This window comes from Pantherophis guttatus, chromosome 3 (assembly GCF_059756535.1).
Source record: "Pantherophis guttatus breed Tessera chromosome 3, ASM5975653v1, whole genome shotgun sequence".
Classification (NCBI taxonomy): domain Eukaryota; kingdom Metazoa; phylum Chordata; class Lepidosauria; order Squamata; family Colubridae; genus Pantherophis; species Pantherophis guttatus.
This window is the reverse complement of record NC_142065.1, coordinates 2,191,571-2,204,941: the sequence shown is the minus strand read 5'-3', so window position 1 is coordinate 2,204,941 and position 13,371 is coordinate 2,191,571. Positions and strand designations below refer to the sequence as shown.

Below are 13,371 nucleotides of genomic sequence, written 5' to 3'. Positions count from 1 at the left end.
CTTGATAAAATAGAAAAGTCTTAAGTGCGCGGCGGAAGGTGCGCAGATCCGGGATCCTACGTATCTCCGGGGGGAGCTCGTTCCAAATCGTAGGTGCCCCCACAGAGAAGGCTCTCCCCCTAGGGGCCGACAGCCGACATTGTTTGGCCGACGGCACCCGGAGGAGCCCCTCTCTATGGGAGCGTACTGGCCGGTGGGAGGCTATTGGTGGTAGCAGGCGGTCCCGTAAATAACCAGGTCCTGAGCCATGGAGCGCTTTAAAGGTGATAACCAGAACCTTGAAGCGCACTCGGAAGACCACCGGGAGCCAGTGCAGCTCGCGCAGGAGAGGTGTCACATGGGAACTCCATGTCGCTCCCATCACCACCCGCGCGGCCGCACTCTGCGCCAGTTGGAGCCTCCGAGTGCACCTCAAGGGGAGCCCCATGTAGAGAGCATTGCAGTAATCCAGACGAGAAGTAACGAGGGCATGAGTGACTGTGTGTAGGGAGTCCCGATCTAGATAGGGACGCAACTGGCGGATCAGGCGAACCTGATGAAAAATCCTCCCGGACACGGCCGTCACATGCTCTTCTAGCGACAGCCGTGAATCCAGGAGGACGCCCAAGTTGCGAGCCCTATCCGTGGGGGCCAATGATTCGCCCCCAATAGTCAGCGATGGCATTAGCTGACTATATCGGGACGTCGGAAACCACAGCCACTCGGTCTTGGATGGGTTGAGCCTGAGCCTGTTCCTCCCCATCCAGATCCGTACGGCCTCCAGGCACTGGGACATCACTTCAAGGGCATCGTTGGGGTGATCCGGGGTGGAGATGTACAGCTGGGTGTCGTCAGCGTACTGATGGTACTCCACCCCAAAACCACGGATGATCTCGCCCAGCGGCTTTACATAAATGTTGAACAACAGGGGCGAGAGGACCGATCCCTGCGGCACCCCACATATGAGGGGCCTCGGGGTCGACCTCTGCCCCCCTGTCAACACAGACTGCGACCGGTCGGAGAGAAAGGAGGAGAACCACCTTAGTACGGTGCCTCCCACCCCCAACTCTTCCAACCGGTGCAGCATGATACCATGGTCGATGGTATCAAAAGCCGCTGAGAGATCTAACAGGACCAGGACAGAGGAACAGCCCCTGTCCCGAGCCCTCCAGAGATCATCAACCAACGCGACCAATGCCGTTTCCGTGCTGTATCCAGGCCTGAAACCCGACTGGAACGGATCCAGATACGACGCTTCATCCAGGTACTGGGGAAGCTGTCCCGCAACCACACTCTCAACAACCTTCGCCACAAAACGAAGGTTGGAGACTGGACGATAATTAGCCAATATTGCCGGGTCCAGGGAAGGCTTCTTGAGGAGGGGCCTCACCACCGCCTCCTTAAGGGCGGCGGGGAAGACACCCTCACCCAATGAAGCATTTATAATCCCCTGGAGCCAGCCTCGCGTCACCTCCCGGGAAGCCAGCACTAACCAGGAGGGACACGGGTCCAACAAACATGTGGTCGCGTTCAATCTACCCAGAATCCTGTCCACGTCATCTGGGGTCACAGGATCAAACTCATCCCAGATAACAGTCTCAAGACCTGCCTCCGTCACTCTCGCTGGATCTACCCAGTCAGAGTCCAGACCTTCCCGAATCTGAGTGATTTTGTCATACAGATACTGAACAAAGTCCTCGGCTCTTCCCTCCAAGGGGTCCTCCCGCGCTTCCTGGTGGAGCAGGGAGCGGGTCACCCTAAACAGGGCGGCCGGGCGATTATCTGATGACGCAATAAGAGCAGCAAAATGCGTACATTTTGCTGCTTTTATCGCCACTAGGTAAGTCCTAATATGGGATCTAACCAGTGTCCGGTCCGATTCAGAAAGACTAGCTCTCCAACTACTCTCTAGGCGTCTTTTCCGGCGCTTCATCTCCCTCAGCTCCTCGGTAAACCAAGGAGCAAGGCGAGATCCGCGCCGGGTCAGAGGCCGCAAAGGCACGACTCGATCCAGGGCCCCAGCGGCCGCCCTATCCCAGGCGGCCACTAGGTCTCCAGTCGAGGCGTGAGCCAGAACCTCAGGAATTGGCCCAAGCTCCGTCTGGAACCTATCAGGTTCCATCAGGCGCCTGGGGCGGTACCATCTTATCGGTTCCGCCTCCCTGCAGCGGGGTGCCGCGGTACGAAGGTCAAGGCAAAGGAGAGAGTGATCCGACCATGACAAGGGCTCGATGACTACATCCCCTATCTCAAGATCACTCAACCACTGTCCAGAGACAAAAGCAAGTCCAGTGTGTTTCCCCCAGTGTGCGTAGGGCCATGAATTAGTTGGGTCAGATCCATGGCCGTCATGGAAGCCATGAACTCCTGAGCCACCTCAGACGTCTCGCCCACGGACGGCAGGTTGAAATCCCCCATGACCATAAGTCTGGGGGTATCAACCGCCACCGCAGCAATAACGTTGAGTAGCTCAGGCAGGGTTGCTGCCACGCGGCAGGGAGCCAGGTACGTGATCAGCAAGCCCATCTGAACCCCATGGCCCCACTTCACAAGGAGGGACTCACAACCAGCTGTCTGAGGTACAGTGGTCTCCCTGGGCCTAAGGCCTTCTCTAATAATAACCGCTACTCCCCCGCCCCTCCCTTGTGACCTCGGCTGATGGAATGCGCGGAAGCCTGGTGGGCACATTTCTACCAGAGGGACCCCTCCCTCCGGGCCCAACCAGGTCTCCGTAATACCCGCCAGGTCCGCTCCCCCCTCCTGAACAAGATCACAGATGAGGGGGGCTTTATTTACTACGGACCTGGCGTTGCACAACATCAGACGAAGGCCCGGGCCGTGAGGATCTGTGCAACCTGGCAAACGGGTGGAGCCTTGGGGGCCGGAGCACCCTACCGCTTGGAGACAGCGGGTGCGTGCTCCCTTAACATGATATGGCCCCCTGCTCCCGCCATATCTACCCCTCCCACTCACAGTACTGATGGTAAAAACACAGTCCGAACAAGCTCGACCCCCTCCATTGCCCCCGGGTCCCCCACCCGCCCCGCCGCGTGTCGTGGCCGGGCCCGACCCTCCCCTTGGTGGGTTATCCCCCAAACCCACGCCCCTAATTCCAATACCACCCCCCTCCCCCCTCCCCAAACCCCTTAAAAGATTAGACATAGACAATTTTAAAAAACCCCGCAACCCCCTCTTTGCGACATGCCACCTCTCGGGGTTCCAAAGCCCGTCATCGAGGTAGGCCCTCGATAGAGTGGAGGGCCAAGCCTGCGAGAGGGGGGAGTCTCGCAGACCAAGAAGCTCCGCTGCTGAGTACAGTTTGGTCATAGTGGCTCGCCATGACCATATCCTAAGGGTCCTAAAAGGACAGGGAAGAAGGTAGGGAAATGGGGAATCTCACACATAATTCACAGGACCAAGTCCACTGTCCCCTCACAACAGAGGACACAGTCACATTCCACAACGACCACAATCCAAGGGGGAAAATCGATCCAACCACCCTCTCACGGTGATTAGGTCAGCTGGTCCGCCCCCATTTGTGGTGAAGTGGCAGCAATAGAGTCAGTACATCCAGTGTCCAGGGATCAGGTCCAAAAAAACCGCCCTCTCACGGCAGTTGGTCCGATGGTCGGGTCCCCACCGCTGGTAAAGTGCTTATGTGTGAATACATCCCGATTCAGCCCTCAGGAGGCCCCAACACCAGGCCACCCTCTCACGGTGGCCAACTGGTGTCCAGCCCCCTTAGCCGAAGGGATGCAGCTATGGACCGACCTCCAATTTTCCATAGCCCTCTCCACAGTCAGGGGGTTCAGCTGGTAGTGAGAGCATAGCGGAAGTGAGTCCCACCGGCTAAAGTTGGTCCCCGTGGGCCCGGTCTTAAAAGGGAGCGCTGGGGAGAGACAAATGAGGCGGAAGTGGGGCAGTTGTTTCAAGTCCCCAACCTCTCGCACAACCACAGTTTGAGGCCGCCTGAGGCCTGGGAAAAAAAAGTCAAACCAGGTCCTTTCCGCCCCAGCCATGGTTGCAGGTCTCCCGGTCTTATTTAATTCTCGTTGGTTCATTGCCCCCCCAACTCCTAAACTCCGACTCCAGCTCCAGGAGCTCCAAGGGGGGGGGCGCCAACGCCCTCCGACCGCCGGCTGCCTCCACCGCCATCGCCATCGCCGCTGCGCCATCGTCGCCAGACTAAAAAGTCTGGTGGCATCCCAGAGATCTTCGGGGGTGCCCGGCACGTCTTGTAGCTCTTCGGGCAACCCCCCCGGGCTTAAAAACCCACTGCGCAGCGGCGTCCCGGCGCCTGGACGGCCTCCAGCCTCGGAAAACGCCGCCGACACCCAGCTGATCGGCCCGGCATCGGCTCCCGACATCGCGCCGTCCTCTCTGCTCTGCTCAGCCACGGAGGAGAAAAAACCCTCTCCGTGCTGGCAGAGAGCTCCCCCGGCCAGTCCTGGGGGTCATAGCTCCTCCAAACGACCCCAAAGGACCCAAAAGGTAGGTCGGCGCCCCATCCTCAAATCGCGGTCCCAGCGGGCGCCGCCATCTTGGGCATGCGCAGCGTATATGAAGATGCACTTTCTTTCTTTCTTTCTTTCTTTCTTTCTTTCTTTCTTTCTTTCTTTCTTTCTTTCTCTCCCACCTCCCTCCCTCCCTCCTTCCTTTCTCTTTTTCTTCCTTTCTCTCTTTCTCTTTCTTTCTTTATCTCCTACCTACTTCCTTCCTTTCTCTTTCTCTCTCTCTCTTTCTTTCTTTCTTTCTCTCTTTGTTTATCTCCCCCTCCTTCCTTCTGTTCTTTCATTCTTTCTTTTTCTTTCTCTTTCTCTCTTTCTTTCTCTCTCTCTTTCTCTCCCACCTCCCTGTCTCTCTACTTCTTTCCTTTGTTTCTCTCTCTCTTTCTTTCTTTCTCTCCTCTCCTTCCTTCCTTCCTTTCTTTTTCTTTCTTTCTCTCTTTCTCTTTCTTTTTCTTTCTTTCCCTCTTTCTTTGTTTATCTCCCCCTCTGTCCCTCCTTCCTTCCATTCTTTCATTCTTTTTTCTTTCTCTCTCTCTTTCTCTCCTCCCTCCCTCCTTGCTTCCTTTCGCTCTTTCTTGCTTTCTTTTTCTTTCTTTCTCTCTTTCTTTCTTTCTTTCTTTCTTTCTTTCTTTCTTTCTTTCTTTCTTTCTTTCTTTCTTTCTTTCTTTCTTTCTTTCTTTCTTTCTTTCTTTCTTTCTTTCTTTATCTCCCATCTCCTTCCTTCCCTTCCTTCCTTCCTTTCTTATCACCCACCAACCCACCTCCCTCCCTCCCTCTCTCTCTCCCATCCATTTCTCGCTCTCTCTAATTTTTGCAGATGTTAAACCGTTTCCCACCATCATCATAGAGGACTCGAGCCCCCCAGATCCTGAGCCCCCACCCAAGCGATCTAAGACCAATGGGTCTAGCAGTACCAGCAGTAAAGAGACGCCGGAGAACCGATCCAGAGGTATGTGTGTTTGTGTGTGTCACTTCAACAAGGACCGTGGGGCGGGGAGAGGCTGGGATGGGGGCCTGGCATTTTTGGGATCTTTGGGGGAAGGATCTCATGTGTGTTGCACCCAGAAATTCTGGGGAACTTTTTTAAAGCTGCCCCTTTGGGGGGAAGAGTCCTTTCTGTGCATATCTCCCATCAGTTGCTTACGAAACGATTTTTGTGATCCTTTTGCAGAACGGATGGTTTCTGAAGCCAAAAATAACAAAAAGAGCTTAGAAGGTAAGGAGCTTCTTTGCCCTTCAAAGCGTACAGTTAGTCCGTCCACTTGCAACTGTTCTTTGGCGTTGAGTCATGCCGGCCACATGACCACGGAGACGTCTTCGGACAGCGCTGGCTCTTCGGCTTAGAAACGGAGATGAGCGCCGCCCCCTAGAGTCGGGAACGGCTAGCACGTATGTGCGAGGGGAACCTTTACCTTTTATCCTGAACTCTCTTTGCACAGACAGCTGCCTGTCCTGCGGGAAGAAGAACCCGGTGACTGACCACCCGCTGTTTGAAGGAGGACTCTGCAGGACGTGCCAGGTAAGTTGGGCACGGGCCGGGCAAGGGCTCTGCTTTCACCTGGCCTCAGGTAAATCCCTTTGCTTGGCCGAGGCAGGGCTGGGATGATTCAACTTTCCTCCCCTGCAGCTCAGCTCAATAGGATGAGGATGCTTCTTTGGTAGGAAAATTCTAAATAACCAAGAATCTTTTCCTAAGGCTTCGGCTTTTAGAAGCCCAGGGTATCTGGCATCTTGAAACTTGTTTGATTGTTATTTCAATCTACTTCGCTGCCCATCTCAAGACTGCTCAGCAGTGCCATGGGTAAACCTGGGCAGAAAATGGCACTCAGGTCACATGTGCCTTGTTTGACTCCTAGGATCGGTTTCTGGAGCTTTTCTACATGTATGACGAAGACGGGTACCAGACGTACTGCACCATCTGCTGTGAAGGAAGCGAGTTACTTCTCTGCGACAGTGCCAGCTGCTTCAGGTGGGCAATTCCTCCACTGGGCACCGGCCGTAAGAAAGAAGATAGGTAGCTGGATAATGGATGGATAGATCGTTGATATGATTTGATAGATAGATAGATAGATAGATAGATAGATAGATAGATAGATAGAAAGATAGATAATAATAATAATAATAATTTTATTTCTATACCGCCCTTCTCCCGAAGGACTCAGGGCGGTGTACAGCCAATTTAAAAACACAAGTCAAGACAATGATTAAAAATTAAAATAATTAAATAGATTTGGCCCGGTTTAAAACCCCGAAAATTTAAAATACCCCAATTTAAAATTATTATGTTGATAGCCCGGCCTGGCGGAACTATAGAACTATAGATAGATAGATAAATAGATAGATAGATAGATAGATAGATAGATAGATAGATAGATAGATAGTAGATAGGTAGGTAGGTAGGTAGATAGTAGATAGATAGATAGATAGAAAGATAGATAGATAGTAGATAAGTAGGTAGGTAGGTAGGTAGGTAGATAGATAGATAGATAGATAGATAGATTGAAAGATAGATAGATAGATAGATTGAAAGATAGATAGATAGATAGATCGATAGATAGATAGATGATAGATAGATAGATACCGTGTTTCCCCAAAAATAAGACCCTGTCTTATATTTTTTGAACCCTGAAATAAGCGCTTGGCCTTTTTGCCATGTGCTCAAAACCCCGATTGGGCTTATTATCAGGGGATGTCTTCTTTTGGAGGAAACAGGGGAGAGAGAGAGAGAGAGAGAGAGAGAGAGAGAGAGAGAGGGATGGATGGATGGATGGATGGATGGATAGATGATGTGATGATACATATAGATATATATATATAGAGAGAGAGATGAATAGATAGATAATGGATAGATGATAGAGAAAAAGAGATACATGATATAGAATAGGTAGGTAGATGGTCAGACAGACAGACAGACAGATTGATAATAGTTGATAGGAAAGATAGACAGATAGATAGATGGATAGGTGATGTGATGATAGATATACCTTGTTTCCCCGAAAATAAAACATCCCCTGATAATAATTAAATAGATTTGGCCCGGTTTAAAACCCCGAAAATTTAAAATACCCCAATTTAAAATTATTATGTTGATAGCCCGGCCTGGCGGAACTATAGAACTATAGATAGATAGATAAATAGATAGATAGATAGATAGATAGATAGATAGATAGATAGTAGATAGGTAGGTAGGTAGGTAGATAGTAGATAGATAGATAGATAGAAAGATAGATAGATAGTAGATAAGTAGGTAGGTAGGTAGGTAGGTAGATAGATAGATAGATAGATAGATAGATAGATAGATAGATTGAAAGATAGATAGATAGATAGATTGAAAGATAGATAGATAGATAGATAGATAGATAGATAGATAGATCGATAGATCGATAGATCGATAGATAGATAGATGATAGATAGATAGATACCGTGTTTCCCCAAAAATAAGACCCTGTCTTATATTTTTTGAACCCTGAAATAAGCGCTTGGCCTTTTTGCCATGTGCTCAAAACCCCGATTGGGCTTATTATCAGGGGATGTCTTCTTTTGGAGGAAACAGGGGAGAGAGAGAGAGAGAGAGAGAGAGAGAGAGAGAGAGAGAGGGATGGATGGATGGATGGATGGATGGATAGATGATGTGATGATACATATAGATATATATATATATAGAGAGAGATGAATAGATAGATAATGGATAGATGATAGAGAAAAAGAGATACATGATATAGAATAGGTAGGTAGATGGTCAGACAGACAGACAGACAGATTGATAATAGTTGATAGGAAAGACAGACAGATAGATAGATGGATAGGTGATGTGATGATAGATATACCTTGTTTCCCCGCAAATAAAACATCCCCTGATAATAAGCCCAATTGAGCTTTTGAGTGCATGTGCTAAAATAAGCCCTCCTTGAAAATAAGCCCTCACCGAAAATATTTAAATCCATGCGCAGCTGGTCCCCGCCATTTCCTCTGGTTAGGGTTAGGAAGACAGAGCTGGAAAACAGGTAAGACAGCAAGAGGAGCCCCGTCTTGCTCCACGCGCCCCAAAATAATAAGACCTCCCCGAAAATAAGGACAAGCGCTTATTTCGGGGTTCAAAAAAATATAAGACGGGGTCTTATTTTCGGGGAAACACGGGTAGAGATATGGCTATATACATAATGGATAGATAATAGATAGAGAGATAGATAGAGATAGAGAGGTACATTGTATAGAATAGGTAGGTAGATATAGATCAGGGGTGTGAAACTCAAGGCCTGAGGGCCAGATCCGGCCTGCGGGGCCACCCTGGAAACAGCGAAAGACCAGCCCACAGTGTCTTGCCAATGAAAACGGCGCTCGAGAGGGCTGTGTGTGGCCTTCCCATGCTCCGTTTTCATGGCAGAGGGTTGCAGGAGGCCGTCGCAGCCAAAAAACAGAGCTCGGGAGACCATTTTCGCTATCAGAGCGCTCGGGCGCCCCTGACATGAGTGACGTCGAGTTGGCCACGCCCACCATGCCCCCCCCCCCAAGATCAAACACAACCCTGTTTATATATCTTCGGCAGAATGCATTGTGTATTTTTTTTTTCTTCTTTTTTGGCATATTTGCAAAATGTAATTAGCGTACCTCAGTAGCTAAAAACTAATTGCCTATGCGCTTATCACCAAAAGTAACATGCAAGGAAAAAGCCATAAATCAACCATCGTCCTGCTACCAGGTGTCAGGGTGGCAATGAATCCCATTCTGCTTTTGGGTAATTGCACCTTGATTAGAGAATGGATCGTGACCATTTCCTTGAAGCATACTTTAAGAAAATAAACCCGAAGATATATTTTCTAAGAAAAACTCATTTATTTGTTATAAAGAAGATAAAACATCTTACTAGCTAATTAATTACATCTTGGCAAAGCTTTCCCGGCCACCTCTCCTGGCCGGAGAACAAAGAAAGTTAGAAGAAAGTGAAAGAATGTGGACATGCGCAGTTAGCTTACTGATAAGAACTTGGCAAGCTACGGTAAGTCTGAAAGTTCAAAAATAAGAGCTCATCTGGTAAATACAAAAACGCAGTGACAGCCCTCAATGAAATAAAGTTTGACCCCCCTGATACAGATGGTTGGATAGACAGACAGACAGCTTGATAATAGTTGCTGGGATAAGATAGATACACAGACAGACAGAAAGACTTTGCTATTGAAGTTATCTTGGAAACCGGTAATTAAGCTCGCATTTATGACGGTTGCAATGTCCCGGGGTTATGGGATCCCCTTTTGCGACCTCCTGACAAGCCAAGTCAATGGGTGATCTCAGATTCGCTTTGCAAACCATGTTACTCCCTTAACAACTGCCGTGATTCTCTTTTAACGACGGTGGCAAGGGAAGTTGTAAAGCAGGCCAAAGCTCCCTTAACGACCGTCTCCCTCGGCAATGGAGATTGGTGGGCTCAACTGCGGTTATCAGCCAAGGACCGCTGCGGTCGTGCAATTGGGATGGGGGCAGGCTACGGCATCGTGGCTTCATTGTGGCTTCTAAGATTTCCCCGTCTTTTGCAGCTGCTTTTGCGTGGACTGTTTGAATACCTTGGTGGGACGGGGCTCGGCGGAAGCTGCCCGGAAGGAAGAGCCCTGGAGCTGTTACATGTGCCGGCCACAACAGCGTCACGGCGTTCTGCTTCGACGACGGGATTGGAATACGCGCCTGAAGGAGTTTTTCACCAGCGAGGAAGGGCAGGAATATGTAAGGAATGGGGTAGGGAGGGGAGATAAGCTCAGTTGCCCCGCTCGAGTCATTGAAAAGAGGCTGTCCTGTCCCCTCCTTCTTGCCAGCTTTTCCAGAATGTCACACAGAAGCTGGTTTGTGGTTAAGTGAAAAATGTAACCTACTACTTTTTTTTTTTTTTTGCTTTAATTTATATGCCGCCCTTCTCCGGAGACTCAGGGCGGCTTACAATGCGTTAAGCAATAGCCTTCATACTTTTTGTATATTTATACAAAAATTGCCCCCACAATCTGGGTCCTCATTTTACCTACCTTAGAAAGGATGGAAGGCTGAGTCGATCTTGAGCTTGGCAAGATTTGAACTTGCAGTAACTGCAGGCAGCTGATGTTAATAACAGTGCTTTAGTCCACTGTACTACAGGCTCTTACTTGATAAGATAGAAAAATGTAGGTTAGACAGCATCAGCACCAGATGGACTCGCAACGCAATCCTAGGCTGCATCAACAGAGGGATAGAATCAAGATCCCGTGAAGTGTTAATACCACTTTATAAGGCCTTGGTAAGGCTATCCTTGGAATATTTGCATCCAGTTTTGGTCACCACGATGTAAAAAAGATGCTGAGACTCTAGAAAGAGTGCAGAGAAGAGCAACAAAGAGGATGAGGGGACTGGAGGCTAAAACATAGGAAGAACGGTTGCAGGAACTGGGTATGTCTCGTTTAATGAAAAGAAGAACTAGGGGAGACATGATAGCAGTCTTCCAATATCTCAGGGGCTGCCCCAAAGAAGAGGGAGTCAAGCTATTCTCCAAAGCACCTGAGCGTAGAACAAGAAGCAACGGATGGAAACTCATCAAGGAGAGAAGCAACCTGGAACTAAGGAGAAATTTCCTGACAGTGAGAACAATTAACCAGTGGAACAACCTGCCTCCAGAAGTTGTAAATGCTCCAACACTGGAAGTTTTTAAGAAGAGATTGGACAGCCATTGGTCTGAAGTGACATAGGGTTTCCTGCCTAAGCTGGGGGTTGGACTAGAAGACCTCCAAGGTCCCTTCCAACTCTGTTATTCTAGGTCCGTCCCAAAAATCCATGCAGGGAATCCTAAGGGATCGTCTTCACCCAGCCTCCTTAAGAAGAAATCATTGCTTGTTGGAGAGATCTGTACAATATTGGGCTCTCGAGGCTGGTGAAAACTTCTCTCTTGTTTTATTATTTTTTTCCATCAAAAACACAGGAAGTGTATTTGATTTTTTGCAGCTTTATTTTTCCAGCCTAGCCTGCCTTTCCCTTTTGAAGAGGGGAGCTGCCTGCCCCCCCACTTTCAGCAGGTATAGATAGCCCTTGAGTTACGGCCATTCATTTAGTGACCGTTCAAAGTTACAACAGTATTGAAAAAAAAAATAACCTACGACCCTGCTTCATACTTATGACCGTTGCAGCATCCCCGGGTTCATAGGATCAAAATTCAGACGCTTGTCATCTGATTCCTATTTATGACGGTTTGCAATGTCCCAAGATCACACGATCCCCCTTTTGCAACCTTCTAACCAGCAAAGTCAAGGGGAGGGGGGGGAAGGCAGATTCACTTAACAACCGTGTGACTCACTTAACAACTGCAGTGAATTCACTTAACAAATGTGGCAGGAATGGTCGCAAAATGGGGCAAAACTCACTAAACCACTGTCTCGCTTAGCAACATACATTTTGGGCACAATTGTGGTGGTCAGTTTTACAACCTGTAGTTCTTATTGCTCTGTGTGCTTCGCGCCACTTAACGACTGCAACAGGGAGTCAGTGGGGATTGTGGTTGTTTGACGATGGCCTAGGTGCCTTGCCTAATGACTGCAATGTCTTACGATCTAAATTCCAGGCTCAGTTATGTCCGTAAAGCGAGGACTACCCATATTCTATCTCCCCGCTTCCCAAATCGGAGCAGTGTCAGCGAAATGAATAATTTTCCAGACTTACGAGAGGGACAGAGGCCAACCATGGTGGTACCAAACTCACCTAATAGTTGCTGGTGTGTCTTTTTGTATCTCTCACAAATGGTTTTTTTTTTTGGCCTCTCACCCCATCACAGAAGGCACCCAAAATCTACCCTGCTATCCCAGCTGCAAAACGGAAGGCCATCCGAGTATTGTCTCTCTTCGACGGCATCGCTACAGGTGAGTCCTTGCTCGGGTCTAAGGTATCAAGGGCCCAGGAGGGTTAGTGCTCTCCAGGCAGGGAATTCCATTTGATTAAAGCCCTGTGTTCTGCGCCAAAGAACGCAGCACACACAAAGTCCATTCAAACCTCAGTTTACTAAATAAACCAGTCTTTTACAACAACGGCTGTTAATTAATTGCATTAACAGCCGCCAAGAATTCAAAGAATAATAACTGAAAGCTTACTATGGTTGGCAGAATGCCCAGAAGCAATTTGCAGGAAGCTGATAAAATAAGTAAGACAAGACAGGAAGGTATGTGAACGAAGTTGCTCCCTGCAAATTGCTTCAGTCGGCGTTCCTCCTTAAATAGGCTAAGGGAGTGGCCAATTACTCCTTACTCTCAAGGAGACCTCCTCCTGAGGAGCCACTCCTGGCTTTTAACAGCTCTGCGCGCTCGTGCATCGAGAAGAGGCTCCTCCTCTTCGTCCTCTTCACTTATGGGAGCTTCCGGAGGTTCTGAAGGCCCTGGCTGAATCCCTGGCCTCTGGCACCACATCTTCTCCAGCCTCCTCACTGTCCGACTCGAGCGCCAGCTGCACAGGCTGCCGGCACAGCACCACACCAGCCTCCTCGCTGTCTGAATCAGCTACTAGCTGCACAGGCTGCTGACGGGCCACAACAGCCTGGAGACAAAAACAAGAAAGGAAGAACGGTTGCAGGATTTGGGTTTGGCCAGTCTAGAGAAAAGAAGGACTGGGGATGGGACGGGACAGGATAGCAGTAATCCAGTATTTGAGGGGCTGCCCCAAAGAGGAGGGAGTCAAGCTATTCTCCAAAGCACCCGAAGGCAGGACAAGAAGCAACGGATGGAAACTAATCAAGGAGAGAAGCAACCTAGAACTAAGGAGGAACTTTCTGACAATTGGAACAATTAACCAGTGGAACTGCTTGCCTCTGGAAATTGTGGGAGCTCCATCACTGGAGGTCTTTAAGAGACTGGATGGCCATTTTTTTGAAATGATATAGGGCAGAGGTAGT

At 49.1% G+C, this 13,371-nt stretch overlaps 1 protein-coding gene across 3 annotated transcripts in view; it reads left to right on the top strand.

Annotated features, from left to right (window-relative positions):
* Nucleotides 1-13,371, top strand: part of DNMT3B (DNA methyltransferase 3 beta) — a 53,024-nt gene that overhangs the window by 26,096 nt on the left and 13,557 nt on the right. For all 3 annotated transcript variants that reach the window (XM_087888945.1, XM_087888944.1, XM_087888943.1), the window contains 6 exons: nucleotides 5,305-5,436; nucleotides 5,659-5,703; nucleotides 5,927-6,006; nucleotides 6,344-6,456; nucleotides 10,019-10,202; nucleotides 12,265-12,349. In XM_087888945.1, coding sequence (XP_087745071.1) covers nucleotides 5,305-5,436; nucleotides 5,659-5,703; nucleotides 5,927-6,006; nucleotides 6,344-6,456; nucleotides 10,019-10,202; nucleotides 12,265-12,349 — 639 coding nt within the window. The remainder of the gene's footprint in view (nucleotides 1-5,304; nucleotides 5,437-5,658; nucleotides 5,704-5,926; nucleotides 6,007-6,343; nucleotides 6,457-10,018; nucleotides 10,203-12,264; nucleotides 12,350-13,371) is intronic.